The following is a 26,149-nucleotide window of genomic DNA, read 5'->3' on the forward strand; positions in this document are numbered from 1 at the left end:
GAGGCCGACCAATGGTGACGCGGGGTCGAGCGTCGACAGCCAATGGGCGTGGCAGGGCGGAGAAGGGCGTGGCCGGGGCGACGCGCTGCGGAGCCGTGGCGGGGCCGGGGTGGCAGCGGAGGGAGGAGGATGCGCGCGGGCGGCAGGGCGGCCCCGGGGGCGCTAGCGCTGGTCCGCCACTGCCTCCTGCTCGGCTCTCTGGGGCTGCGCTCTGCCAGCGCACAGGACGGTGAGTGCTGATTGCGGAGCACCGGCGGCGGGACATCCCACACCGGGACGCGACACCGGGAGCCCCACTCCCACCGGTACCGCCGGAGCTTCTGGTTCGCTCGCCGGGATGGGACCGGAACTTGGTGCGGTATGGGGACTGGGAAGGGGTCGCCTCTGCCCCGACACGGTCCGGAACGGGCTCTTCGCTGTGTCTGTACCGGGGTCGAATCCGGATGGGCTCCCGGGAAGTTCCCCCTTGTGACCAGAGCAGACCACACCGGCACAGGGCCGTCGTGGTGCGCCTGCCCCGGTTCCTTTCCTGAACGCGATCTCTGCCATCCCTCTGTCCCGGTACCCGACTGGACGGGGTCCCCGCCGTCCGTCTGTCCTGGTACTGGTCCGGGACGGGGTCCCCAGTATCCCTCTGCTCCTGTACCGGACGGGACGAGCTCTGTCCCTGCCCCCACCATCCCCGCATCACGCTGGTTCTGCACCCGCCCATTTTCCCCGCAACCCCCCCAGCTCTCTCAGTCCCTGCCCTGGTGGCGACTACGCCGGGGGTCCCGAGAGTCCCGCGTTCGGCTCCATCCCGCCTGCAAGGCTTTCCCGGGGAACCCCCAATCCACGGGTTAAGAGGATCGCTGGAGTTTACATGCAGAGCCGGGCAGTGGCCTCCATCCCGGGAATGCCGCTCCCGGGAGGATTTGTAGCCGTGGGGTCCAGGACGAGCCCGAGGAAATGATCAACGTGATCCCAAAGTTCATGTTTCCCTGTGTCACTCGTCCCCAACTCATCCAAGAGCGAGGAAACAACGACGGGTCATCCAAAGCATTATCCCCGAGGGGAAACTGAGGCGCTGGGACAGGCTGGGATCACTGGAGGCTGAATCCCAGTACGTTCCCGGTCAAAAAGTGTGGTTTGGGGCCCATCATGCAACGGGTTTCCACCGGATCGCCAACCCACTGGACCCGGGGGAGCTTTCCCGGGGCCAGCAGCATGACAGAGGCAGGAATGTGCTGGGCTTTTGTCGGAGCATCGCCCTGTTGTGTCTTTCTTGCATCCTGTGAGAAAACAAACAAATCCCTGGCAGCAATGATCCCAGCGGGGCCCGGCTGAGTTCACTCTCGCCCACCGGAAATCCAGTTTTCACATTTTTTGGGAGAGGAGTAAAGATTTGTTGCTGGGGGCAAGTCCCCCTGGCTCTGTCTTGGCTATTCCTGGCCCCTTGGTATCATCTTTGGAGCCAAATTCCCAGGAGTGCCTGCAGCTCTCAGTTTATCTCTGGCATTCCCTCTCAACACGTGCTGGTCACACTCAGGATGTTTTTAACAAAGATTTCCTTTCCTTGGATGGGTTTTTCCCAGAATGTGTCCCCACACTCTGCACTCCCAGTAGGGATATAGAGCTGGGGGGATCCATCCAAGACCCCCCAGCTGGGCTCACATGTCCAGCTGTCCTGGCCATAGAGGGTTTTCCATGTAGATCCCAGTGGCTTCAACTTTCTGTGCTAGAAACTCCTCCCAAATACCCCAAATTTCTCTCCCCCAGCAGAGCATCCTTTCTGGGAGCTGTTGTCCTGGCAGCCCTGGGGTCCCCGCTGCCTCCCACCGGCCTCCATTCTTGGAGGGTCTGTTCCTTCCCAGCTCTGTTTTGTCAGTGGACACTGCCCAGAAAGGGGAAAAGTTGGTGATTTTTCCCAGTCCCACAGGATAAACCTCCCCCAGTTTGGATGCAAGCCCTTCCCACAGGCTGGGGAGGAGAGGACTCAGTGCCGGGGCTGGCATCTTTTCCTCCAGTCCCCTGTTTTTTATTCCTGTAGGATTTTCCCTTGCTGGCGCTTTATGTTGTCTCCCAGCGACAGCGAGAGGAGCCAAGGCTGGGCAATTCTATGCCCACCATCCCTTTTCTTTCTGGCTGTGCCAGGATGATGCTTGCCAGGAGCAACAGCTTTTGGGGGATGTGAGGAGGAGGTGTTGAGCACTGGACCCCTACAAACGCCTGGCCCACATAGTGGGGCTAAGTGTTGCTTTCCCCCTTTCCCTGCAGCCCAGTTTTGCCAAGAAATTATGGCCAGGTCTCAATGCTTGGTGCTTTCAGCTTATTTCCAGGATATTCCCTCATGCCCAGACGCAGTGAGCCCAGAGAAAAGCCCCTTTTGTGGTGAGTCCGGCATCGCCCTGGGAAGGATACAATGGGGATGCAGCTGCCCAAGGTTATCTTCAAGGTCAAGGCTGCAGTCAGGGGGTCTTGGGGGCTGCTCAGTCCTGTATAGCCCCATGGAGTGGGGATATTCTCTCCTTCAATCCTTTTATATCCCCCCCAATTTGAAGTTCTCCTGGACTGCAGGATGTAGAGGAGCTGGAGGTAGAGGGTCATGCTGGGTGGTGTGGGGGAAGCTGTGGCAGCTTCATCCCTGGATCCGCCTGTGGACGGTTCCCAGTGCCAGGAGCATCCAGAAGAGCCCCCAGAAAATGATGCTTTGGATGAGGAAAATGTCTGCAGGTGCCCAGGGGTTGTTCTAGGGGCCTCACCAAGGGGGGAAACTGAGGCAGGGAACAGCCTGTCTGAGCACTATCCCTGGTATGTCTGCAGGAAACGGCTGTGGCCACACACTGCTGACACCCCACAGTGGCACCCTGAGCTCCAAGAACTACCCGGGCACGTATCCCAACCACACCATGTGTTGCTGGCGGCTCCAAGCCCCCCCAGGCACCTCCATACTCCTGGCATTCGGGGATGTGGATCTGGAGCCCTCAGAGCACTGTGCCCACAGTTCCTTGCTGCTCGCTGACCCCCAGACCGGCACTGCCTACGGTAAGGGGGTCCTGGGGGAACTGAGATAAGGGTGATACACTGTTGTGGATAGGGAGAATATCAGGAAAATCTGGGGGTTTAGCTGATTTCATCATGAGGAGGGAGAATACCTAAGGAGGGGGGTAACCAGGTGGGGCAGTATCCAAGGAGGGGTGTATTCAAGGAGGAGGTATTTAAAGAGGGGACTATCAGAGGATGAAGAGTATCTGGTATCTGACAAGTGGGTTATCCAAAGAAGAGAAATATCCAAGGAAGGGGATACCCAGATAGTGGGGGTGGGGATACCCAAAGATGAGGGTCAATATCCAAGGAGAAGGATATAGAAGGAGAGTAATGTTTGCGAATGGGGATATCTGAGGAGGTGGGTACCAAAGAGATGATTATTCCGAAGCCTGGGGGGAAACTGCCCAGCTGGGACCAGATGTAGCCACTGAATAATTAATTTGTTGGTCCAGCTGCTGCCCAAACACTTCCAGGATTTTCCCAGACAGATTTAATGGTCTTGGAGGGATTTGGCAGCACTGGGAACATGACGAATGCTGAGGAAAACATCTTGTGGGTGGGGGGAAGCATCAAGTGATGGGGTAAGATGGAGGAACAGCCCTGGAGAGGGGTAGGGGCTACACAGGAGATGCGATGGGAAATTTAGGATGGAAAGGAGCTGGCTTGGATTCATGGGACTGGGAGTTTTCCCTGTTCTTCAGGACTTTCACCCTTTCTGGGCTGGTCCCCAAAGGGGTGAGAGCACGCAAGGTCCCTGGTCCCCATCCCCTCTGCTGTGGCTTCAGGGACATAATTGTTCCCAAAGCTAAGAGACATCCTGGCCCCATGCTGAGATACAGCGATGTGGGAAAGGGGGGGGGGGGGGACTCCCAGATGATGCTCTTGGGGGGCTGGGGGAGGTGGCCGGGCACCTACAGACCTTTTGGGTACCACCAGAGCCATGCCAGCATGACACAGAGCTTGGGTTCCACTCCTTCTGCCGTGTCTGACACTGGTCCTTGAGAAGTTCTAGATGTTTTCTGGGAAGCGGCTGGAGCAGGCAGAGGCTGTGGGCTCCTTCCCTGACTCAGAGCTGGTGTCTGGCCCCTGGCCTGATTCTGCTGGGATGTGGCAGGGTCTCCATGGGGGTGGAAGCCTCTGGGGCTCAGCTGAGGAGTCCTCAGCTCCCAGGGTACCACCAAGATCCATATAGATGTGGCACCAGTAACCCAGGGCAGCGCTGCTATCTGGCAACCAGTGGAAGGGAAATCTGCATGGGGGTCAGCTACATCTCATCTGCATATTGTGCAGATCTCAGTTCTGTCACATATGTGAGATCTCTGCACGCACATGTGTCGCATGTCCCCTGGGATCGACCTCCTGGTTCAATATGACCCAGGCAGGATGATGGTATGGATCAGGGTAGAGAAACTGAGGTGCAGGGGGAGGTGTCATCAGCAGCCCCAGGGGAACATAGGGGCACAGTTCCCTGTCCCCAGGACAATGATGGCATTTGCTCAAAACACCTCTGGGTGTCAAGAGGCCCAAGTGATAGGCATGATACAGAGTAGAGTGATGTGAGGGACAGGGGGTGATGGCAGTCCAGGGATTGGGGCCACATTCTGTCCCCAGCCGGAACCAGAGAAGTCCCTAAGGAATCTGCCTGCCTGCTAAGCTGAAGTTTTAATCAGGGAGATAGAATTGCAAATTAATGTGGATTAAATGGGGGGAGGGTGCAGTTTAGGAGGCAGCTTCAGCAGCACTTCTGAAAGGGGGTGTGTAGAGGACACAAGGACACAGCTCTCATTTTGGGGTCCCGTGGGGCGATGCCGTGTGTACCAATCCCTGCAGTTGGGGATGTGGTGGCAGGTGCCCAATGAGGGCGATGGAGCCAACCTGGGGCTGGGACCAGCCTGGGCATGGGACCATCTTGTCATGATGTTGCCCTGGCCTGGGACCCATCTGGGTGCAGGGCTATCCCAAAACATTAAACTGTCTTCAAGATGGGACTAGCCTGGCATGGATCCATGCTTCATGGGACCACCCTTCAGCACTCTGGTGAGGATGAGCTACTCTGGATGTGGAACAGCTCTGGGACCACCCTGAGCACAGCCCAAATGCCTGAGCCCCCCTGGCCCTGGTGAGGGCCAAGCTGGGGGAGGTGATGTCCTGGGGTCTAGGTGTTGAAGCATGTTCCCAGGGACCCCAAATCCTCTCCTTGGTGTCATCCCTGCTGGCAGGGCCCTACTGCAGGAACTCCGTCCCTTCTGCCTCACTTCTGGTGACAAACTCCAGCACTGTGACCGTCCTATTCAACAGCACCAGCCACCGCTCGGGACGAGGCCTCCTTGTGTCCTATGCCACCTCGCAGCACCCAGGTATGGGATGCAGAGACACCCTTGGGATGTGTCCTGGCTCATGCAGGGACGTGAAGGAAGCTCCTTGCTGACCCCAGAATGAGCTTCTGTTGCCCTGAGCTCCCGAACTTCATGTTCTCCCTGGCTGGGGGCAAACATGGGAGACCTGCAGGCCATACAGCCATCTGGGACCCCTTTGAGAACCCTGAACCCCAAGTCAGGTGGCACCCCAATATCAGGCAGAGCCACAGGCAGCATAGATTGTGCCATGGGGCCAGTGGCTGCAGGGACCAAGGGACCATGGGGCAATGGCTGCAGGGACCAAGGGGCCGTCCCTCCCTGCCCCTCCAGACATGGGGGCGTGAAGGGCAGAACCCAAATGAGGAGCAGGATTCAGTTGGGAAGGGGAATGGAGTGCCCTGAGCAGAAGTGGGTGTGTGCTGTGGGGGAGGTGGGGGTCCCTCATCCTGGGGTGTCCCTGCTTTGCAGACCTGGTCTCCTGCCTGGTTCGAGGCACCCACTACACCCAGGAGCACATCAGGTGAGTGGTCGGGGTGGGGAACAGTCCTATTTTGGTGTCCCCTGCTGCAGGGGTCCCCATCAGTCCTGGTTTCATCCCCATCCCTCTCCTGACGTACAGCTCCAGTGGGATGGGGAGCAGAGCGGTTATGAAGAGGGGGTTTGGATGGGAGGGAGCTCTGACCCACTCCTTTCCATGCATTTCAGTGTGTACTGCCCTGCAGGCTGCAAGGACATCCATGGGGACATCTGGGGCAACCCGAGCCAGGGCTACCGGGATGTAAGTGTGGGCACCATGGTGCACCTGCCAGGGATAGTCCCCACAGCATGTGTGGCCACTGCTTGTCACCCTCAGTAACCCAGAGGTGATGCGTGTGGCCTTGGGGTGCCCCACGGGGTGCTCAGGCCTGCCGTGGGGGGTTGCCCTTATTCCCCACTCCCTGCAGACATCGGTGCTGTGCAAGGCAGCTGTGCATGCCGGGGTGATTGCGGATGAGCTGGGCGGGCAGGTCACCCTGTCCCGAGAGAAGGGGATCACACTCTATGAGTCGGCCTTTGCCAACGGGCTCCGCTCCAAAAGGTGGGTGAGGAGTGGCTGGGGCTGCACCCCACATGGAGCTGTGGGACCTACCCACACTGACACTGGGAAACTGCCACCCCTCAGTTTCAGAGACCCTAGGGTTTGTACCCTGTTTGATGCTCCCCCTGCTTTCTTCCACACAGGGGATCTCTCTCCGAGAAACGACTTGTATTCCACAAAGGTATTTTTTTTCCCATTTCCCTTGAAATTAAGGCAGGATTTTTGCTGTCAGACTTGCTGCCACTCCCCTGTGCCTAGCTGGGGTTTCCAGGTTCCCAGTGTGCAATCTCCTGTTCCCAGACTGTGATGATGTGCTGGAGGTGGTCACCTTCAATGCCTCGTCCTGGTGGCATGAGGTGGACGTGCTGGGCCAGGTCCGAGCCTGGGTGGCTGAACGGGCAGCACTTAGCACCACTGGCCACTCCTGGGCGGCTGAACCCGGTGCCAAGGCTGCCTGGCTGGAGCTGGACCTGGGCACCCGAAGGAATGTCACAGGTGAGAGCTGGCCATCAGAGGGGGTCAATAGCTGCCTGTGTCCCCATATACCCTGATCACTGTCCTCCTGCTGTGCCACCTTCACTGATCCCCACAAAACTGCCCAGGGCAGTTGCACCTCCCAGGATACACTGAAGTTCATTGTGCCATGGTTTACTGGTGCACAGAGATGCAGAGCACACCAGCCCCTCTGGCTGCTCCTGTCCTCCTTTTGTTCCTTTGCCCCCCTCATCTGCAGCCATTTCTGGGATGAACAAGTTAATATTATGCTCTTGCATCTGGTGCCAGTGAGCATCTTTTGTGCGGCCTGAGCCTGCCAAAAGCAGGGGCTTTGCATGCCAGCAGCTGGTGACCGCAGCGAGGAAAATGGGAACATTGTCCGGCCAGAGGCTGGAGGAGGGAGGAATGCAGGGCTAGCAGCCGGGGCTGGAGGTTATCAGTTTGTGGGGGCAGACCAGAGCATCCCACACTGGAATCTGCCACCCAAATCCTCTCCCAGGGTCAGAAGGATCCCCCTCTGCCTGGTGGCGTGTCCTGCCCTCCTAGTCCTTTCCCAGCTGGGTCTTGAGTATCTCAGAGATAGGGGCTATTCCAGCTGGAAGAAGAGGGCAGTGGGGTAGAGGGCAGCCATTCCCCAGCCCCGCAACCCGTAACTGACAGCAGGGAACTCCCTCCTGCATTCACAGGCATCATCACAAAGGGCTCCTCTGAGCAGCACAACTACTACGTGATGTCCTACCATGTCTCCTCTAGCCGCGACGGGAAGAACTGGAGACCCTACAGAGGCAGCAGTGGTCAGGAGGACAAGGTGGGCATGAGGAGAATATGCCTGCGCTGAGACAGAATATCCTGCCAGTGGATATTTAGCCACTGGTGCCTCTTCACCCTCTCCGGTAGGTGTTTGAAGGAAATGCTGACAGCCAGGGGGAGGTCTCTAACGCCTTTATCCCCCCCATCATCGCTCGCTACATCCGTGTCACACCGCAGAGCTGGCACCAGCGCATTGCCCTGAAGGTGGCCCTGATGGGCTGCCAGCTGGCACGAGTCCGCATACCCCGTCCCTATGGTGAGACCCTCCACAGGAGCTCACACCCCCATATCTGAAACATCCTCCTGGGACCTGCACCCTGTGGTGGTTCCACAGTCCCAGTCCCTGCTCTGTCCTGTAGTGCCCAGTGTCCCCAAGGAGGTGCTTGAAGCCACCCGCCAGCCAGCCAGCCGCACCCCCATCCCTGGCATCACCCTGGACCCAGAAAAGGCAGGTGGGTGCCATGGAGGGGCTGTCCTTGGGGTGCAGCATTGTCTTTTGGTGTTCAAGGTGACATTGGGGCTTCATCCCCCCGCAGGTACACATTTTCCTCCTCTAGTGGCCCCAGGTGGGCTTCTGGCACTCATGGGTGCAAAGGGGTGGGATGGGGGCCCAGGGCACTGACACTGCCCTCCCTCCCTAGGCTCCACACTGCTGGTGATGCTGCTTATTGGCAGCTTTGTGCTTCTCTGCTCCTGCCTCCTGCTCCTGGCTTTCCTCTGCTACAGGAAGAGGTTGGTCCTGCCTCATCCCCTGCTTTACCCTGGGGGACACAGCATCACCTCCCCAAATTCCAGCAGCTTCATCTAGCTGCTCACCAGGTCCCAAGGGTTGCAGCCCCTAAGGTAGTGGGTGTGAGGAGATAGGTGGTGGTGGGCACAGGGTAGCTGGGACCTCTTTCCCCATCTTGCATCTCCCCTTGGCAGGAAGTCAGCAGTGGAGCTGAACTGCGGGATCACAAAAGGTAAAAGGGTCCACAACTCCTCCCTAAAATCAGTGGTCTGTGTGCCATGGGGTACAGCTGGTTTAACTGATGCTGCTGCCAAGCTTGGACTTGTTCCATACCCCAGGGGCATCTGCATGTCCAGGTGACAGTCTGTGACAAATGAGGGTTTCCTCTCCCTGCCCAGGGTACCCCAAGCTGGAGTCGAGCCAGGTCTGCTCCCTGCAGAGCCTGCCAGCGCCCAGCCTGGCCTCCTTCCCCATGACCCCCACACCAGGGGACCTCAGCTGGACCCATTCGCCAGGTAACAGGGACATCAGGGCAGGAACTGGTCCCTCAGCCCAGAGCTGGAGCCGAATCTTCCCAATCGTACCTCCTTCTCCATTCTGGTCTGACCCCTCCTGCATCGTGGACCTGTGCAGCAAGAAGGCCCTGATAAATTAGACATGAACATTTAATTATTATAATTAGTTATTATCATTTATTGTAATAGCACCACACATGATTTAGTAGTAGTAGTCCACCTCAATTACAGCTGTTGGCACTGGAGGGTGGCTGGGGACAGCAGGAACCCCTCTCTGTGGTGTGGCAAAGGAATGTGGAGTCTCCATGGGTTGGTGCCCTGTGTTGGGTGGATTTTGGCAGTTTTTCTATCCCTGAAAGTCCAAACATGCTCAGTTTTTCAACCCACCTCACCCACCTCTGCTGCAGCACCACCACCCACCCTCCTGACATGGCAGCCTCCCTGTTTCAGAGTACACGGAGCCAGACCTGGTGCAGGTGAACCCCAGCAGCCAGACAGGTCCCTCCACCTTTAAGCCACTCTTGGAAGAGGGCTACACTCTACCACTGGTCCTCAACCACTACGACGTCCCAGGGAAGCACAATGAGTATGCGGAGCCACTGCCACCAGAGCCTGAGTACGCCATGCCATTCAGTGAGCCGGAGCCTGCCGGGATGCACCGCAGCACTTGCATCATAACAGGACCTGCCAGGTGCTCCCCGGTGCAGTACCAGACCCCTGCCCTGCGGCCTGGGGAGCTGCCAGCTGCGGTGGAGGGGACTGGCAGCCCCTATTCTGAGGGGTCCTGTGGGTGGCCTAGGCACTGTCCCCTTGCGCATGTGTACCATGAAGCTTTGTGAGGAGGGGAGTACAGCAGCACGGTAATGGGCAGGGGGGAAGGCGTGTAAAGGAGGACCTTCTCCGCACTCGCAATGGGCTTTTTTAAAGTTATTATATGTTAATATATGCTTTATATATAGAAAGACAGATATGGAGTGGAGTGCCCTGCACCGCCTGCTGGCCGGGGATGCAACCAATGCACCCGGGCCAGAGTGTTACAGTCCTTGTCGCACCTTTCTCGCCGTTCATGGTATCATAGCCTCCGGCCACGCTGAGAGACGACACAGTACGCCGGAGCACCAGGAACCCCTCGCAGTTACAGGAACTGCCCACAACCCGTTCTCTGCCATTCACTGATTCCGGGGTGCCGGAACAGGCGGTTACCGGCATCCCCCTCTCACAAAAATTGTGCTTCCGAAATCTCTTGATGTCGATTCCGCGGGGGTAGCGCGCAGCCTCCCCCGTGCCACGCACGGCAGAAGCCCTTTTTAAATCGTTTCTCTGACCCCACCCACAACGGGAAAGCGCGGGTGTACCCGCTAGGACAGGGCGACAGACGCCGCAGATACTAAACATGCTGGTCGGTATGTCTGTTCTTTCTTCCACTCTCAACTCATTTTTTATCGCCATTTCTGTGGTTTTCCCTCAAAAAAGCGCCCTTTTCCCCGCTTTTTAGCCGGCCAGGGTATATGCAAATCGCGCAGGGCATGCTGGGCACACTTCTTTCCTGAGGCGGCGGGGAGGAGGAGCGCTTTTGGCGGGAGCGTTATGGCGCGCACGCGCGCGCAGGTGAACTCGCTCCTGATTGGCGGTGCTGCGCGCGCGCGCAGGGGACTCGCTCCCCATTGGCGGCGGCGACGGCCGGAAGCGGAAGCGCTGCCGAGTGTCGGCTGGCGGAGGTGGTGTCGGGGCTTCGGACTGTCCGCGGGTCATGGGGAGGTACGGGGGGCTCGAGGGGGCTGCGCGGACCACCTGGGGATTCCACATCGGCTGTTGCAAATCCGGGAGGGAGCACAAGAGTGAGCGTCGAGTCGGTCCCGGTGGCGGTCGGTGACCTTCGCTCTGCCCCGCGACTCCTGGCGGGGACGTTCTGCACTGGGAGGGGGATTCGTTCCCATCCCGACTGTCTCCGTGGGGTGAGCGCTTTAAGCTGGGGAAGTTCAGCCTGGAGAAGAGAAGGCCCCAGGGAGATTCTTAGAGCGCCTTCCAGCGCCTGAAGGGGCTACAGTGGAGCTGAAGAGAAACTTTGGACAAGGACCTGGAGGGAAAGGACAAGGAGAATGGCTTCCTACTGCCAGAGGGCAGGGATATATGGGATACTAGGAAGGAATTCCTCCCTAGGAATGTGAGGGTGGTGGGACCCTGGTAGGTTGCCCAGGACTGTGGCTGCTTCATCCCTGGAAATGCCCAAGGCCAGGTTTGACGGGGCTTGTAGCCACTTTGGACTATGGAAAGTGTCCCTGCCCATGGCAGGGGATGGAATGAGATGACGTTAAAGTTTCTTCTCACCTAAACCATTCTACGATTGTATTTAGATATCTGGTAAAATTCAGTATGGTTAATAGAAGTGGGAGCCCCCTGAGCACTCCAGTAATGTGTTGTTTGTCATTAACATGAATTTTAGTTATGACTCTAATGCTGTGCTGTCGCAGAACTGAACAATTTGTGGTGCTGATCGCAGCACCCAAACCTCCTCTTGCCCTGGATGTTCTCCTGTGGGATGATGTTCTCTGCAGCAGTGACTGTGTGATCTTTTCTGACAATGCAATCTGTGGCACTGTAGTGAGGACAATTTGTGAAACTGTTTCCTCTAACCATCTTATATAGAATTGGTGATACAAAAAATATCTGGTGTTTCTGTAGGAATGAGAGTTATGTGAAAGAGGAGGATGCCAGAGTAGGTAATGCTGACTGGTGACATTCTGGGAAGGGTGTGGGCTCTCCACTCACTGGGCTCACAGCAGTTGCTGATGTAATTAAAGATTTAGACACTCAGATAGCATAAGTAAATGAGACTGTCATGTGGGATTTATCCTGTGAATCTGCTCCTCCCATTAGTTTTGTGTTCAGGGATCTTAGTGGCATGTGAAGGGTGCAGTAAGATCTGTGAATAAAGCAGCAAAATTACTTTAAGCTGCTAAAATGCTTCTACCCAAGGATACTGGGGCTTTGTGTTCAAGGATTTCGGTGCTTCCTTCCCTGCATAGTTGGTAGGACTTCCTGCTTTGTGGATCTGTGAAGTGAGGCATGGGGTAAACAGCCTGAGATCAACCTCAGCTAAAGCCAAGACTGAAGGTCCCTCTCAGTCTTGTGCTGGACTTCTCAGCCAGAAGTGCCAGCTGACGGGTTTAGGGTGTGAGCGAAATGATTTTCCATTGTTAATTCAATGAAAATTGAGCTGGAAATGTGCCAAGGGCACTGCAGAAGGCTGTCAGGGACATAAATTCCCCTCAGAGGGCTCCATGTCTGCAGGTACATGAGTGTGCATTGGAGTGAAGTACTAAAGCTTTTAAATTCTCTCGTGTACTTTCTTGTGTGGCTTTTGATATTAATTAATCCAAACTAACTAGGCTTGTTTTGATGAAGGGAAATGTCTGTTTGTAAATTAGGGAGCAGACGCTGTGTGTGAATGTCCCTAAAGCTGGTTAAACAAACTCTTCTTGTGAGTTCAGCCTTAGCTTCTCAGCCATCTCTGGCCCCACCATGAGAGGCTTTGCCATAAAACTGTTCCTTAAACTCTCCTTCCTGTGACAGATCCGTCAATGCTGCCCATGGTGATTGTGGTAGTGGAAGGTGCAGGGTTTGGATGAATTTCCTGTCATGGAGAACTGAAGACAGAGCAAAACTTCATTGAGCCTGAGGCTTAGAGCAGAAACAGAGGAGGTGCCAGTCAGTGTACACCCCGTGACCAACAACCTGAGTAATTTCAGCACCTGGAGGATCTATGTAACCACACAATCCACTTGTAGTTCACCATTGGGAGCTCTGTAAATCCCACTCCATTTCCTGTGGCTGTCAGTTGTCCAGTGTGGGCACACACATGTTCCTCCCCCTCTGAGCACCAGATTGTGTTCTCAGAACCCAGTATGAACCAATGTTGTCAGTCCCACATGGAGGGGTCACTGCAGGCCAGGCTGTGAGCATGATGCTGTTAAAAGCAAGACCCCAGGGGGGCTGGGTCACCTTTCTCTCTGAGGCTCTGGATTGTGGTGATGAGGGATTCCATGCTGCTACAGCAGGAGCAAGCCATGTCCTGCAGTTAAATCTGCTCTGAGTGGTCTGTTCTTTGTGGGAAATGGGTTCAGGAAGGCTGTGTGGGGTTGGATGTGGAGGGGTTCAGCTCAAGGGATGAATGGGTGGGTGGGTTAGTGCTGTCACCAGCATGCAGCCACTGTGATGCTGGAAAACTTGATTTTCTGTACATCAGGGAAGGTTTTCTCTGCTACTAAGCATCACTTCTCCCTTCATGCTGTGAGCAGAGATTCCTGATCTGTAAACTGCAGGCCCTGTCAGAGCACTGCAGTTTTCTTTGCACAAAGACCTGTTCACCCTGCTGATTTCCTTCTGTTTGCTAACCATAACTTTTCTCTCCCTTTCCAGTTGATTGCTTTGGATCCCACAACCCCGAGAAGAAGCAGGACCTAGACAAGCTTTATGATCTAAAAGCTAAAGCCCAACAGATTATGAACCAGTTTGGCCCTTCTACCTTGATCAACCTCTCCAACTTCTCCTCAATCAAGCCGGAACCAGCCAGCACCCCCCCACAGAGCTCCATGGCCAACAGCACCACTGTGGCAAAGATGCCAGGAACACCCAGTGGAGGAGGGCGGCTCAGTCCTGAAAGCAACCAGGTAATTCCATCCCAAGTTTGGGACAACAGGGGTGATGCTCGGGCATCACATGTATCACAGATTTGCTTGTGGCTTCGTTTGCCTTCTTTAAATCACCAGCAGAAATATAATGTTTATTAAATTTACTCAGTTACTGAGTGAACAAAACTTCCTCACAGAGTTCCTCTTTCCCAGGTACTTCATGGCTGGATGGGGTTTGGATGCTGTAAGTGTGGAGCTTTTTCCAGTCTTAGGAAAGTGTGTATTAGAGTGTGACAGGGGAAGTTATTTTTAAGTGGGGTTTAGATGGGAAAAATATGGGGAGAAGTGGGTGGTGAGGTGCAGGTGCCCAGAGAAGCTGTGGCTGCCCCATCCCTGAGAGTGTCCAAGGCCAGGTTGCATGAGGCTTGGAGCAGCCTGGGACAGTGGAAGGTGTCCCTGCCGATGGCAGTGGGTGGAATGGAATGAGCTTTAAGGTCCCTTCCAACCCAACCTGGCACATAAAACAAACTGCTGCCCAGGAAATGTCCTGTCATTGCTCCCTGATGACTTTGCTGGCACCCAGACTCTTAGGAAGTGCACTAAACCCCAGCATAAAACAGCCACAGCAGCAAAGGAATGAGGAAGGGCGGGAATTTCCCATGTGTCTGGTTGGCCCGACCAGGCTGACAACTTCCATCCTTGTCTTTTAAGACTCAGCATCCTGTTGTTCAGCCCAGTGTGGTTTCTGCTCCTGCCACATCTGACTGCCCTGGAATAACCCAGCACTCCCACAACTCTGTTTTCCATGTGAAGCACTAAAGCTGATAAGTGCTAGAGCGATGGAAATGCTTCCCTCATGCCCTGGGCACAACTTTAGTCATTGATACGCTGATTGCACTTGCTGTCTGCATCTTAGCAATTGTAGTTTTGCCTTTCCACTCCTTGTCAGCCACATTTTCATGCCGGAAACATTTATTCTGGCTGCTGCACTCCAGTTGCTGTCCAGAGCAACCACTGGTGCTTGAAAATGACTCCTTAACACCTGATATTTCTTATCTCTGCCATTCCTGAGCTGATAGACTGTGTCAACAGTGTAACTTGGCCCTGGGGACATGGGGGAGGAGGCGGTTGTGGTTGTGGCTGTGCTCCATGGGCAGCTTCTTTGCTGGAGCAGGGCAGTAAATCCTTCCTCTCCTCCCACACCCTCAGGTTTTAACCAAGAAGAAATTACAAGACCTGGTGCGTGAGGTGGATCCAAACGAGCAGCTGGATGAAGATGTTGAAGAAGTAGGTTCCAACCCGTGGAGGGGACTGCAGAAAGAGTTAATTTGTAATTTGTCACAGATCAGTGGCCCTTTGTCCAAGGAGGGAGCATTTGGTTCATGTAACACTTGTTTTCCCATGCAGCCTTCAGCCATCCCTGGTTTTCTGCATCCCAGTCCCAAAAAGGCTTTTAAAACACCAATTGCAGCAAACTCCTATGAAAACCACTCCTTTGAGTGGAATTTTGGACACCACAATATAAGAAAGATCTAAAGCTATTAGAGGGCTCCCAAAGGAGGCTCTGAAGATGGGGAAGAATCAGGAGGGACCACAAGAGGAGCGGCTGAGGGCACTTGGTGTGTTCAGCTGGAGCAGAGGAGATTGAGGTCAGAGCTCAGTGGGGGCTGCAGCTCCTCCCAAGACGCAGCTCTGACCTCTGCTCCCTGTGGCAGGGACAGCAGCCAAGGAATGGCTGGAACAGGGAGGAGATCAGGGAAAGGTTCTTCCCCCAGAGGGTGCTGGGCACTGACCAGGCTCCCCAGGCTGGAGATCAGGGAAAGGTTCTTCCCCCAGAGGGTGCTGGGCACTGACCAGGCTCCCCAGGCAATGCCAGCTCCCCAAGCAGCCAGACTCAAGGAGCGTTTAGACAGAGCTCTCAGGCACAGGATGGGGATTGCTGGAGTGACCTGTGCAGGGCCAGGAGCTGGCCTGGATGATCCTTGAAGGTCCCTCCCAATTTAGGACATTCTGTAATTCTCAATACCAACTTCTGAGGGCTTGTTTTCATCTTCCCACATAATTTCAACTGCTCAGTGTTGACCAGACTGATTGTTGCCCTTGTTCCACCACAGATGCTGCTACAGATCGCCGATGACTTCATTGAGAGTGTGGTGACAGCTGCCTGCCAGCTCGCACGGCACCGCAAGTCCAACACTCTGGAAGTCAAAGATGTCCAGTTGCACCTTGGTGAGTGACTCTTACCTGTTTTTTTCCCTTCTACCCCCTGCTCTCAGCTCCTCCTGGAGTCAGGGCACAGTTGCAGTGCTGTGGTGGAAGCCTGTGAGTAGATAATGCATCCCTGCCCGTGGCAAGGGGTTGGAACTGGATGAGCTTTAATGTCTCTTCCAACTGAAACCATTCTGTGAATTCCAGAGCGCCAGTGGAACATGTGGATCCCAGGCTTTGGTTCTGAAGAAATCAGGCCCTACAAAAAAGCCTGCACTACAGAAGCTCACAAACAGGTAAGGAGCCCTCACAACACCAAGAATCACATGGAAGAACAATATGAGGATGGTGGTCATAGCCTCCTGGCACTGTGAATTTGTGGCCTTTTTCAAATTGTTCTGACTGGAAATGACTTTCAGAGCCTCCTGACCTGTGTAGCAGGCTGAGGTTGCTGTGTCTCCTCAGCTGTGTTGGTTTTGCCCAAAGAGAAGCAGTAGCTCTTGGTGCTGAGGAGCTTGGGAGGGTTAAAACCAACTGGGAGCTGCACACAGGCGCTTCTTGGCTGCCCCGGCAACTCCATCTCTGTGCAAAGGGACTGAAAACACCCTTAATTTTGCTTTTAAACTGCATTGGACCATTGGTTTTTAAGCCGTGGTCAGAGCCTAGAAGGAGCTGCCCTGCACTACGTTCATGAGAGATGCTGCAGCTCCGACTGGGCAGAGAGGGGGACCTTGAGATGGGCTTTGATTCCACTGCCCCAGATTGCCAACTGGAGAAGCACAGATACTTCCTTCTCTTCAGCCTGGAAGCCCATTAAGATTCAAACAGACCTGAAAGACCTGTGTGGAAGCAAGTCGGACAGCGTCCTGGGAGCACCTGGGATGCCTTGTTTCTGCTGTGGGTGGTTGTGCAGTTACCTGCTCTGAGCTGCTCAGGTTCCCATGGTTTTCCCTCTCTTGTTGCAGAGAATGGCACTGATCCGCAAAACTACCAAGAAATAGCCCCTGGACAGAGCCGGAGACACCACCGCAGTTTGGGATACCTGCCGCTCCACTGAAGCCTCCATGTGTCACCTGTGGGATATTTTTTTAATGCTTTACAGAGAAGCATCTATTTTTTATTAACAGTGCAGCAATATCTTGACTTGATGAGGAGACCTGCCAAAACATTCTATGCCCTCTTCTCATTCCTCCTCAGAGTGCGACATATCTCAAACAGACTTTTATTTGTGACTTGAAAGTGGTTTATTGTACAAGTGATTATCCAAGGGACAGAGCATTTGATTGTGTGTGGGACAGTATTAGAAGCATCTGTAGAAGTTTTTGTTTCCTCCTTCCTGCCCCTACCTTCTCCAGTACTTTGTAATGTCAGTGTTTATATAAATACTTGCATTTGTTTTACATGAATAAAGAAATTATTCTAAGCTGCTGGTAGAGGCTTGTGCTCTTCAGGCAGCATTGCACAGGGATGGCAGGGGGAGGGTCCCTGTCACTTCATCTCTGTGTGTGGTGCTGTTCTGTGGGAGATCACCTGAGAGTTTATAGGGAGCAGAATCGTGGAATATCCTGAGCTGGTAAAGATCCCCAAGGATTATTGAGTCCAATGCTCTCTGAAACTGTGCTAAGCCTTGGGGCTGTGCCTGTTCCCGGGGGAGCCTGGTCATTGCCTGAGCACCCTCTGAGGGAAGAACTGTTTCCTAATATGCAATCTATCCCTCCCCAGACACAGCTTCAGCTGTTCCTTCAGGTTCTCTCTCTGGTCACAGGGAACAGAGGTGTCACTTGGGAGGAGCTGCACATGCTGCTGGTGAGTCTCCCCTGTTTCCTCCAGGGTGAACAAACCAAGTGCCCTTAGCTGCTCTTTCAGAGGTTTCCCTCCAGACCCTTCTAGACCACAAGAATTTGGCTAGTCCCTCACCTGCCAGTCAGGATGGCCAGGTCACTTCCCTCCTCACCTCCAACCTATTGCTGGGATATTTGGACTGTTGGGAGGGGGATGTTGTGACAAAGCAGGAAGTCAGGGTCCCCCTGATTCTGTTTGTGCCTGGACATTGAAAAGGCCACATGCCCCTGACTGTTCCCGCTGTTCTGCTCAGACCTCAGGGAAGCTGCGGGGGCTGTTGTGGGGTTGCAGGAGCTGTCAGCACTGCAAACCCCTGCATGACAGAAAGGCTCATGAAGGCTCCTGCAGCCCTAGGCAGAGCTGGGCTCATCCTCCTTGTCCAGCTCTCTGGAGTCTCCTGGTACCTGCAGGGGAAACCAGGGTGGATGAAGTGACTCCATGACCATCTAGGACTCCTCATGTCACTGTGGGATGAGGAGCCTGGGAAGCTCCTTTCTTCAGCCTTGTAGAGAAGGGTTTTTTTCAAATTACATTGTATGAAAATTAATCTGAAAGTGGGCATTTCCTCAGAATGGTATGTGGTTATTTTTGCTTTGGACTCAACTAGGCATGTACTCAGCCGGAGTGGCAGATACATCATCTGAGTTCCACAATAAATTTGTCACTTTTAATTCTATTTGGAAAAACTTAAAGATTTAGGGCTTTATGGTAAGGGATCTCAGTCAGTACAAGAGAGAATGGGGGAAGGGGTTACATTGACCTCTGCAGGCCTGTGGGGTTCCACCTGGGGACTTTACCCTTCCAACATGCTTCCCATGCCACCCCTGCCTGTGCCTGGCTGCTCCATATCCACTTCCCCTCCTGAGCCCAGCATGTCCCTGACTTGCCCATGTCCTCAGCTCTAGCATGAGCATCTCTTCCACTTCTCCTCCTTCTCTAGTGCCTGAGCCTTGGGCAGCACTGGCAGCGGGATGCTGCTCTTCACCCCGTCCCATGCCTCAGTGGCCACCAACTGCCCCGTCTGCAGTGCTTGGTAAATGGCCACTGTCAGCATCCGGAAGGCCTGGACCACATTGGAAGCATCTTTGGCTGAGGTCTCCACATACTGGACACCCAGTGAGGCTGCCAACTTCTCCGCCTCCCTCTGGCCCACCTGGCGCTGCTCAGCCAGGTCACTCTTGTGCCCCACCAGCAGGAAGACCATGCGGAAGGGCTGGATCGTGTCAGTCACCTCCTGGTGCCATTGCCGGATGCTCTCAAAGGACGTGCGGTTGGTGATGTCGAAAAGCAGCATCCCCCCGGCCGAGTTGCGGTAGTAGGAACGAGTCACGGACCTGGGGAGGGGACACCAAGAGCAGGGGAGTGAGTGGCCCCTGGGGTTTCCTGTGTCACCTTGGGCAGCATGTTTGCTGCCTACAGAGTGGCCCTGGCTAGGACCTGCTCCTGCAAGCAGTACCCACCTTGCATGCAAAGCACCATGAGAGGAGTGAGAATCAGCCTTTTGCTGTGTCAATAAGAGCTCCAGGGACAGCTCTGTCTCTGCTCAGCCACCAAAGCTCATCTGTCTCTTGCAGCCACAGCCCCCAAGTGCACCTGTGTCTGCAGCCATGTCCCCAGGGCTCCACCATCCCTGCTATCATGGTCCTGGAACTCTTCTGTCCCTGCTGCCATGTCCCCAGTACTTCCCCATCTCTGCTGCAACAGTCCTGGAACTTTCCCATTCCTGCAAATCCAGATCTGCCACTCTCTCATCCCCTGCAGCCACATCTCCCAAGCTTTCCTGTTCCCAGGAGCTGCCTGGAGACAGCCCCACAGTGAGGTGTGAGGCTCCTAGCAGCTGAGGAAGATGTTTTACCCAGCCCTCAGTGGGTTCCCAGGTGTTCGCCAGCCACTCTGCAGCTGGTGCGGCAGGGGGGTTCTTGGGGGAGTACTGTACCCCCTTTAGAGCTGGAGCAAGAGCTTACAAGGCAGTCCCAAGGGCTCCTTTCCCTTGGCTTTTGACATGGTGGTTCCTCGCCCAAACGGACAAGAGGAACGCAGCCACATCAACAGCTTTCTAGGGCTTGGAATCACAACACTCCAACCCAAATCTGGAGGGGGACACCCATCTCCACCACCCCTCCCGACCCCCTGGACCCACCTGAACCTCTCCTGCCCGGCTGTGTCCCAGAACTGCAGCTTCACTTGCAGTCCTGGCTCCAGCTCCACGAATTGGACGTAGAAGTCCACCCCCACCGTCTGGTTGACAGTGTCCAAGAAGATACCTTCGGTGTAGCGCTGCAACAGTGAGGATTTCCCCACTGTTGAGTCCCCCAGCATGATTACCCGGAATTGGTACTGCCACCGTGGCTCCATCGGTGCCTCTGCCGCCTGCCTGGACCTGCCACCCCCACACCAGGAGCATGTTCAGGCAGGCAGGGAGCTCCTCCACCCAGGAGGCGTTCCCAGTACCATTGGTGCTGTGTGGCCCCTTTGGAGCACCTTTGTCCCTTTATTTTGGCTCCATCCAGCAGGAAGCACTCAGGGGTGCCTGCTCCCATTTTCCCATGGACAGGACACCCTGAAAAGTGTCCCAGACAAGGGGACCTGTTGCCCCACTAGTGATGCCCCCCAAAGCAGATGATCCCCCATACCATGGATTGAGTGCTGTGCCCCTGCCTGGGATGCAGTGCTTGACACAGCCCTTTATTTAGTGTGGAAAAGCCTTAGGTTTATTAAAAAAACTCCTACAGCAGAGTACTATTTTTTTCAGAGCCCCCAAATTAAGGTTTGAAATAAACCCAAGCCCAGGTGGGAAACCTAACCTCCATAATCACCCAAGGGCTGCAGATGCTGGGTGGAGAGAGAAGCATCGCCACAACAGGGGGTCCCACCTCCCTCCCCCTATCCCCATCAGCACTGGCCGCGCTCCCAGGGCTCCCTCCCTGCCAGAGGCTGGCGGTTACTCTGGTTGGGGATGAGCCTGATGCCATCACATCCCTGGTGTGGAGCAAGGATCCCTCGGTCCAGTGCCTGCTGGATACCTCCAGCCAGTGCCTGGAAGGCCAACTCCACGTTGAGGTTGCTGAGGACCAAGGTCTCCATGAAGACCATGCCCAGAGTGGCGGCGAGGTGTTCAGCTTCCTCTGCTGACATGGCTCGTTCACCCACCAGGTCACACTTGTGTCCCACTAGGACAAAGGCAGGCAGCCGGTCCCCCGCAGCCTCGCGATACCACTCAGGAACGTGTTCAAAAGATGTCCAGTTGGTGAGATCAAACACCAGCAGCACCCCCGCCGCACTCCGGTAGAAGGACCTGGTGATGGATCTGGGCATACCCAGCAGGTTTTCAAAGGATACTGGGAAGCTCTGACACCAACAACCCTAGGATGGGGCTTGGGAGATTTTTTGAGTGACAGGTCAGACCTCAGAAGTGGGAAAGGGAGACCTGTCTTGGGCATTTACAAATAGGGCACCACCAAAGCCAACCGTGGGGTCCCCAAAAAATACCCAGGGATGGGGAGGGCCTGCGAGCCCAGATCCAGCCACAGCAATCAGCCCTCTGATCTTCAGCCCTTCATTCCCATTTTGAGCCTCTCTCACACTCCCAGGTGCTCCTGGCTCCAGCCTGATGCAATCAGGAAAGAAATCACCCAGCCCCAGCCCACCAGCACATGGCAACAAGCACCTGGCCCTGCTCCCTTGGCTGCTCCCCTGAACCCCTCCAGTGTCACTGCAAGCTCAGCACAAGGTGTCACTGGCCTCTAAAGTATCACCATCCCAGTGAGCCATTGCTATCTGTCCCTGCACACCCAGCTGGGGATTTACAAACACCCCAGAGTGGGAAGATGAGTCAGTGGGGTGCTGGGGTCCACATACCCAACTCGCCTGAACCGCTTCTGGCCAGCCGTGTCCCAGAGCTGCAGCTTGGCCTTGCCGATGGGTGGCATCAGGATAGTCTGGCTGTAGAACTTGACGCCAACAGTGGGGCCTGGTGTGGCTGCCCCACCAGGACCCCCACCCGGCCCATCAGTGAAGCAGTGCAGCAGTGAGGACTTGCCCACGGCTGCGTCTCCCAGCACAATGACACAGATTCCCCTCAGGATCCTTCGGGTCAGGATCCTGGGGGGAATCTGTCTCCATGGCTGAGCTGACTAGATCCTGACCCACCATGTTCCTGCTGTGCTAGCAGCAGCAGGACAGGTCTCCACCCTTGTCCCCACCCCACCTGGGGACAAGGACGGCTCTGGCCCTGCAGTCACCCAGACAGACAAACTGTCCCAGGGAGGGAGCAGCTGCCAGCTCTGTCCTCATCCTTAGGAAACACTGAGGAAAGAAGTTTAATTCTTCTTCCCAGGCGTAGATACAAAAAAGGCTTTGGAGCTGCTGCAGAGTTCTTTGAACCACTTAGGAAAACCACTGCATTTACTTACTTGCCTTTTTAATTCCCTTGTTTTTAAAACAATTTTTATCCATTTACCTGTTTCCCAACCATCAAACTCCAACACACAAACCCTAGCAACAGCCCGGCATCTCAAACTTTAGCAGCAGCACAGCTTCAGATCTAATCACATTGGCATTTAGTCTCCATTTGTCGTGGCCAGGATGTTGTTTAGTTTTGCCATATGCCAGCTCTGGATGTCCACCTCTACTGGCAGTCTCTCATGTCTCCACTGCCTGGCTTTACTGACAAAAGGGACAACCAGGCACTGAGTGCACTCACTGGTGTCCCCAGGAGCCAAGATCCTGGGAGATGCTCCACAGGGAAGGGGCTCTCAAGACCTGCAGGAGACTACAGGAGTCAAGAGGCACCAGCCCAGTATTCCAGGACAAAAATTTACCTCAGTTCAGGGACTTTGCCACAGCCCAGCCACCCAGGGACAGAAATGAGTGGCTCCAACTCATGAGGCTGTGGCTCCCTACAACCCATTTTTCTCCATGGGGAGAAACCAGAATCACCAAGGATCCAGCTGAGGGTGTTGGAACATCCTCAGGTTGCCAGGAGATGCTCTCTACCCCCTCCATGTAGGCCCACGGTGTTTGTTTCTGCATTCCAGGGACCCCTGCAGAGGGCTGTGGGGGACATCCCACTGGCAGATGCTACAGCAAGCACAGGAACTTGCCTCTGAGCACTGGTGAACTCCACTGGAAGGGGATCCTCAGGCTCCATGGCTCAGAGCCAGCCCTGAGCCTCACCCCATCCCAATGCAACTCAAACACAGGAGACACCACAAAGATTTGAAATAATTGCATTTATTCAAACTCCTATCACACACAGAGAATATTCCAAGCTGGAAGGGACCCACATGGATCACTGAGTCCAGCTCCCTAGTGAATGGCCTGTACAGGGATCAAACCCACCACCCTGGCATTACTGGCTCTCTGCTCTAATCAAGTATTTAAAATCCAGACCCCCTCCTGAGAAAACTCCATGGAACAGACTGCTCTTCCATGTGGAGCATCTGAACCAGAGCTTCAGCAATACCTGGAGCCAAACCAGTTCTATCTCTGTCCACTGCAGGTGAGCGGAGCTCAGGAATGGCTGATCCCACTTAGTGGAGCTCATAGCTCAGGAAGGAGCCAGGATCTGGCTCTGCAGAGCTCCCACTTCTGGAGGAGAGGGCTGGGAAAGAACAGTCTGGTACTGCAGCACCAAGTCCCTCAGGGATGGTTCACCCTCTGCTTAGACCTGAAAACAGGGATAAAATAAATCCAGTTGAGTGATGAGCAGTCAGGCTCAGCACTGTGTCAGATTCCATCTACATTCCAGAACTCGTGGATGTCCCCTCCCTGCCCTGTGGTTTTGGGCAGTTCATGCCTGGCCTCAGCCCCATATCCGCAGGACTCATCCAACAGTCTCCAGACTCAGGAATCATCACAGACCAGGCTGCACTGCCACTGACCTCACACCCTGCACCACAGATCACAACTCTGGCCCAATGAAAAGCCTCTGAAAAAAGGTTGATCATTCCCACCTGCACAGTTCAGGTGAAAACCAGCCACTTCCAGCACAGTCAGCTTGAGGTGTCCCCTGTCCTCCACACCCCACTCCAGATCACACAATCCCAGAACGATTTGGATTAGAAGGCACTTTAAAAGCTCACCCCATTCCACACCCTGCCACGGGCAGGGATACTGTCCACCAGACCAGGATGGCCTAAGCCACATCCAACCTGGCCCTGGAATCTTCAGGAATGAGGCAGCCACAGCTTCTCTGGGAAACCAGGGCCTCCTCACCCTCACAGCCAAGAATTTCCTCCCAGTATCTAGTTTACACTTCCCGCCCATGCCAACAGCAGAAGTTCCCCAGAGGACACTCACATGATCCACATTGCAGCTTTCCCAAAACTCAGGTCCTATAGAAAGCAAGCTGAAGCCCTTGGACAGGGCTCACAGGGTTTAGTATTTTTCCACAGAGTTATTGCTGAAAAAACAGAGCCAGAGTTTAGTGCCTGAAGCACTACAGGGTCACTATAAATCCACAGCTCAGATATTCCTGAGTATTTCCAGCCCCGCCCACCCCAACCCTCATGGCACATCTGCCCCCCTGTGCCCCATGTTTATCCCTTCTCCAGACCAGGAGTTTCCTTCCTAACCAGAATTCCCAAAATAGTGAGGCCAGCGCAGCCTGTCTTCCTAGTGGCCCCTCTCAGCACAGGACACACCTGCAGAGAGCCCAAGACCAGCATGAATCTTACTCTTCCTCCTTTTTCGACCACAAGATCGGTATTCAGATCTGATGGGAAAGGGATTTGGAGGGATGGGCTGTGGAGGTCCAACAAGGGTACTACCCTCTCACCTGGGTTTATCCAACAGATGGGTGAGCTCTGGAACACCCAGGACCCCTGGAAGACATCACAACATACACCCAACATCAGCAGTGGGCTGCAGACTTTTGTGGACACACCTTTGACTCATTTGATCCCTGGAACCCAAAACAAGGAACAGCCCAATTCCCAAAAATGTATTGGAGGGGCGAGTGACAGTCACAGGCAGAAGAGGCCCAGCAGTCAAAGACCTTCCTATTGCTCTGGCATGCTGTTGGAGACCTGCAGCTACTGCATGGAGCCACAGCTCTTGGATTAACATGCAGGTTAACACAGAGTTTATACTCTGTAAAGTCTGTGACAGACTCATTGACTCGCTCCGGGATCAGGGTTGACCCCCAGTTCTGCCTCTAGTGGGCCCCAGAGAGAGGAATTGCCCTTAACCCACCCATACATCGTCTGGATGGAGCAAGCACTAAGTACTAAGGCCCAGCCCCAAGGACAAGCCCTGTGGAGGATGCACAGCCTCGGAACTGCACATGCTGGCATTGTCCAATAGCAGAGCGGCAGGAAACGCTGGTGGTTCCTACTCTGGTCCAGGGAGGCAACAAAACCAACCAATTCTCAGCCTCTCAAAAGAGGACTCCAGAACCAGGATCGCCCATCTCACTTGCCCGAAGCTGAGGCTGTCACCAGTCATCCCATGTCCCGGGATCACTTTCTACGCCAGGATGCTGCTGGGGAAGAAGAGAGTCTTGAGCTTCAAGTAAATTGCAAGGGAAGTAAAATAAAATAAAACTACAGAAAGACGAGATACACTCCTTAACCTCCCCCCACGCCGGGCATCAGTTTGGACCCGAGGGGCAGGGATTTGCGGCAGCCGCCTCCTTCCAGCACTGGTAACCACCCCCACCCCCCCCAGCCCATGGCGGGCCATGTACTTTTCCGAAATGTTGCCGGACAGTTACGAAGACTTTAACTGAGCGGCGACCGTCGAGGAAAATCCCTTTGCTCTTGGCTCCTTTTTGACCGCATCTACCACAGCACCGACAGACGCAGCTTCGATAGGGCCGGGCGGCTCTTCCATCCGCGGCCGCCTGTCCCGGGACAGGGCATCAGCTCAGCCTCGGAGGTCCCTCACTCGCCCGGGGCCGGCCCCAACCTGAGGAGGAAGGCGGGGGCAAGGCCGCGCTACCCTTCGCAGCCTTCGAAGCGCGATGAAGCGCAGCCACCGGACGCGATGCCTACAGGGCGCCGATGCGGCGGAGCCGAGCGGCGGGAGAGCCCCAGAGAAGACGGATGGCGGTGGATACTCCCCAATGGCCGCCGCGAAACACCCCGGCTGGCCGCCATGGCTGAAAGAGGCGGATATCCTTCTGCGGCCATCTTTTATAGCACGGCAGCGCGGGTTCCGATTGGCTGCTGGTGCCAGGCTCTCCCGCAGATGCTTCTGGGAGTTGTAGGTCGCGCTGCTTACTGTCCCAACCATCGTTCCTGCTTTTCCCCCTTCCAGCCTCCCACTCCACCCCATCCCAAAGGATAAACGAGACTCCCGAAGAATCTGCTCTAGTGGCAGGTGATCCTGCCCATGGCAGCGGGTGGAATGAGATGAGCTTTCAGTCCTCTCCCAACCCAAAGTATTTCATGATCCCATGAACAACCCCCACTAGCACTGGGAGCAGCTGCACACCCCCACCCCACCTAAATGAC

General features: G+C 55.0%; 4 protein-coding genes, 1 long non-coding RNA gene and 5 other non-coding genes across 23 annotated transcripts; 2 read left to right on the forward strand and 8 right to left on the reverse strand.

Annotated features, from left to right (window-relative positions):
• Window positions 1-77: 77 nt before the first annotated feature.
• Window positions 78-10,468, forward strand: LOC103822612 (discoidin, CUB and LCCL domain-containing protein 1-like). 8 transcript variants are annotated; one of them, XM_050983381.1, is made up of 16 exons: window positions 78-229; window positions 2,308-2,712; window positions 2,803-3,024; window positions 5,247-5,384; window positions 5,853-5,904; window positions 6,090-6,162; window positions 6,329-6,462; window positions 6,606-6,643; window positions 6,763-6,957; window positions 7,644-7,765; window positions 7,855-8,023; window positions 8,127-8,219; window positions 8,409-8,499; window positions 8,692-8,729; window positions 8,896-9,012; window positions 9,463-10,468. In XM_050983381.1, exons 1-16 carry the CDS (start codon window positions 130-132, stop codon window positions 9,849-9,851), a joined length of 2,376 nt encoding a protein of 791 aa, XP_050839338.1. In that variant the 5' UTR covers window positions 78-129; the 3' UTR covers window positions 9,852-10,468. The 8 variants fall into 8 exon arrangements, with proteins under 8 accessions (XP_050839338.1, XP_050839342.1, XP_050839337.1 ...); XM_050983385.1 differs by having other exon boundaries at window positions 80-229; window positions 2,308-2,370; XM_050983380.1 differs by having other exon boundaries at window positions 82-229; window positions 2,257-2,712.
• On the forward strand, window positions 9,589-17,274 carry TAF12 (TATA-box binding protein associated factor 12). 4 transcript variants are annotated; one of them, XM_050983393.1, is made up of 6 exons: window positions 9,589-9,703; window positions 13,432-13,682; window positions 14,853-14,930; window positions 15,758-15,872; window positions 16,059-16,147; window positions 16,817-17,274. In XM_050983393.1, exons 2-6 carry the CDS (start codon window positions 13,515-13,517, stop codon window positions 16,850-16,852), a joined length of 486 nt encoding a protein of 161 aa, XP_050839350.1. In that variant the 5' UTR covers window positions 9,589-9,703; window positions 13,432-13,514; the 3' UTR covers window positions 16,853-17,274. The 4 variants fall into 4 exon arrangements, with proteins under 4 accessions (XP_050839350.1, XP_009095776.1, XP_050839349.1 ...); XM_009097528.4 differs by lacking the exon at window positions 9,589-9,703 and adding an exon at window positions 10,610-10,770; XM_050983392.1 differs by lacking the exon at window positions 9,589-9,703 and adding an exon at window positions 10,656-10,730.
• On the reverse strand, window positions 10,192-10,321 carry LOC115484723 (U11 spliceosomal RNA). The gene has a single exon (XR_003945431.1). It is a non-coding gene; the product is annotated as a U11 spliceosomal RNA (small nuclear RNA).
• A 1,228-nt stretch (window positions 17,275-18,502) lies between the features above and the next one.
• Window positions 18,503-20,099, reverse strand: LOC103822551 (ras-related protein Rab-39B-like). The gene is made up of 2 exons (XM_009097530.4): window positions 19,834-20,099; window positions 18,503-19,027 (listed from the first exon to the last, which is right to left on the reverse strand). Exons 1-2 carry the CDS (start codon window positions 20,046-20,048, stop codon window positions 18,595-18,597), a joined length of 648 nt encoding a protein of 215 aa, XP_009095778.1. The 5' UTR covers window positions 20,049-20,099; the 3' UTR covers window positions 18,503-18,594.
• Window positions 20,100-20,585: 486 nt separating this feature from the next.
• LOC103822613 (ras-related protein Rab-42-like) lies at window positions 20,586-21,986 on the reverse strand. The gene is made up of 3 exons (XM_050983146.1): window positions 21,901-21,986; window positions 21,561-21,794; window positions 20,586-21,000 (listed from the first exon to the last, which is right to left on the reverse strand). The coding sequence occupies exons 1-3, from the start codon at window positions 21,984-21,986 to the stop codon at window positions 20,586-20,588; spliced, it is 735 nt and encodes a 244-aa protein (XP_050839103.1).
• Window positions 21,987-22,905: 919 nt separating this feature from the next.
• Window positions 22,906-25,826, reverse strand: LOC103822552 (uncharacterized). 4 transcript variants are annotated; one of them, XR_007779411.1, is made up of 5 exons: window positions 25,381-25,826; window positions 25,058-25,173; window positions 24,472-24,517; window positions 23,994-24,096; window positions 22,906-23,361 (listed from the first exon to the last, which is right to left on the reverse strand). It is a non-coding gene; the product is annotated as an uncharacterized LOC103822552 (long non-coding RNA). The 4 variants fall into 4 exon arrangements; XR_007779412.1 differs by having other exon boundaries at window positions 25,058-25,176; XR_001991877.3 differs by having other exon boundaries at window positions 24,472-25,173.
• LOC115484681 (small nucleolar RNA SNORD99) lies at window positions 23,489-23,559 on the reverse strand. Its single transcript, XR_003945388.1, has one exon. It is a non-coding gene; the product is annotated as a small nucleolar RNA SNORD99 (small nucleolar RNA).
• On the reverse strand, window positions 24,317-24,433 carry LOC115484715 (small nucleolar RNA SNORA61). Its single transcript, XR_003945423.1, has one exon. It is a non-coding gene; the product is annotated as a small nucleolar RNA SNORA61 (small nucleolar RNA).
• On the reverse strand, window positions 24,635-24,765 carry LOC115484710 (small nucleolar RNA SNORA44). The gene has a single exon (XR_003945417.1). It is a non-coding gene; the product is annotated as a small nucleolar RNA SNORA44 (small nucleolar RNA).
• LOC115484701 (small nucleolar RNA SNORA16B/SNORA16A family) lies at window positions 25,373-25,515 on the reverse strand. The gene has a single exon (XR_003945408.1). It is a non-coding gene; the product is annotated as a small nucleolar RNA SNORA16B/SNORA16A family (small nucleolar RNA).
• Window positions 25,827-26,149: the final 323 nt, after the last annotated feature.

Source organism: Serinus canaria, chromosome 23, assembly GCF_022539315.1.
Source record: "Serinus canaria isolate serCan28SL12 chromosome 23, serCan2020, whole genome shotgun sequence".
NCBI lineage: Eukaryota > Metazoa > Chordata > Aves > Passeriformes > Fringillidae > Serinus > Serinus canaria.

Excerpts from the sequence above, each read along its gene's own strand:
- LOC103822612 (XM_050983380.1), top strand. The coding sequence starts at position 130 with ATGCGCGCGGGCGGCAGGGCGGCCCCGGGGGCGCTAGCGCTGGTCCGC. Across the intron at positions 3,025-5,246 it reads CCAGACCGGCACTGCCTACG|GGCCCTACTGCAGGAACTCC; the intron begins GTAAGGGGGTCC and ends CCCTGCTGGCAG. Across the intron at positions 9,013-9,462 it reads CAGCTGGACCCATTCGCCAG|AGTACACGGAGCCAGACCTG; the intron begins GTAACAGGGACA and ends TCCCTGTTTCAG.
- TAF12 (XM_050983393.1), top strand. The coding sequence starts at position 13,515 with ATGAACCAGTTTGGCCCTTCTACCTTGATCAACCTCTCCAACTTCTCC. Across the intron at positions 13,683-14,852 it reads TCAGTCCTGAAAGCAACCAG|GTTTTAACCAAGAAGAAATT; the intron begins GTAATTCCATCC and ends CCACACCCTCAG. Across the intron at positions 16,148-16,816 it reads CTACAGAAGCTCACAAACAG|AGAATGGCACTGATCCGCAA; the intron begins GTAAGGAGCCCT and ends CTCTTGTTGCAG.
- LOC103822551 (XM_009097530.4), bottom strand. The coding sequence starts at position 20,048 with ATGGAGCCACGGTGGCAGTACCAATTCCGGGTAATCATGCTGGGGGAC. Across the intron at positions 19,028-19,833 it reads GCCGGGCAGGAGAGGTTCAG|GTCCGTGACTCGTTCCTACT; the intron begins GTGGGTCCAGGG and ends TCCCCTCCCCAG.
- LOC103822613 (XM_050983146.1), bottom strand. The coding sequence starts at position 21,986 with ATGAGGACAGAGCTGGCAGCTGCTCCCTCCCTGGGACAGTTTGTCTGT. Across the intron at positions 21,795-21,900 it reads AGAGCCGTCCTTGTCCCCAG|GATCCTGACCCGAAGGATCC; the intron begins GTGGGGTGGGGA and ends GATTCCCCCCAG. Across the intron at positions 21,001-21,560 it reads GCTGGCCAGAAGCGGTTCAG|ATCCATCACCAGGTCCTTCT; the intron begins GCGAGTTGGGTA and ends GGGTATGCCCAG.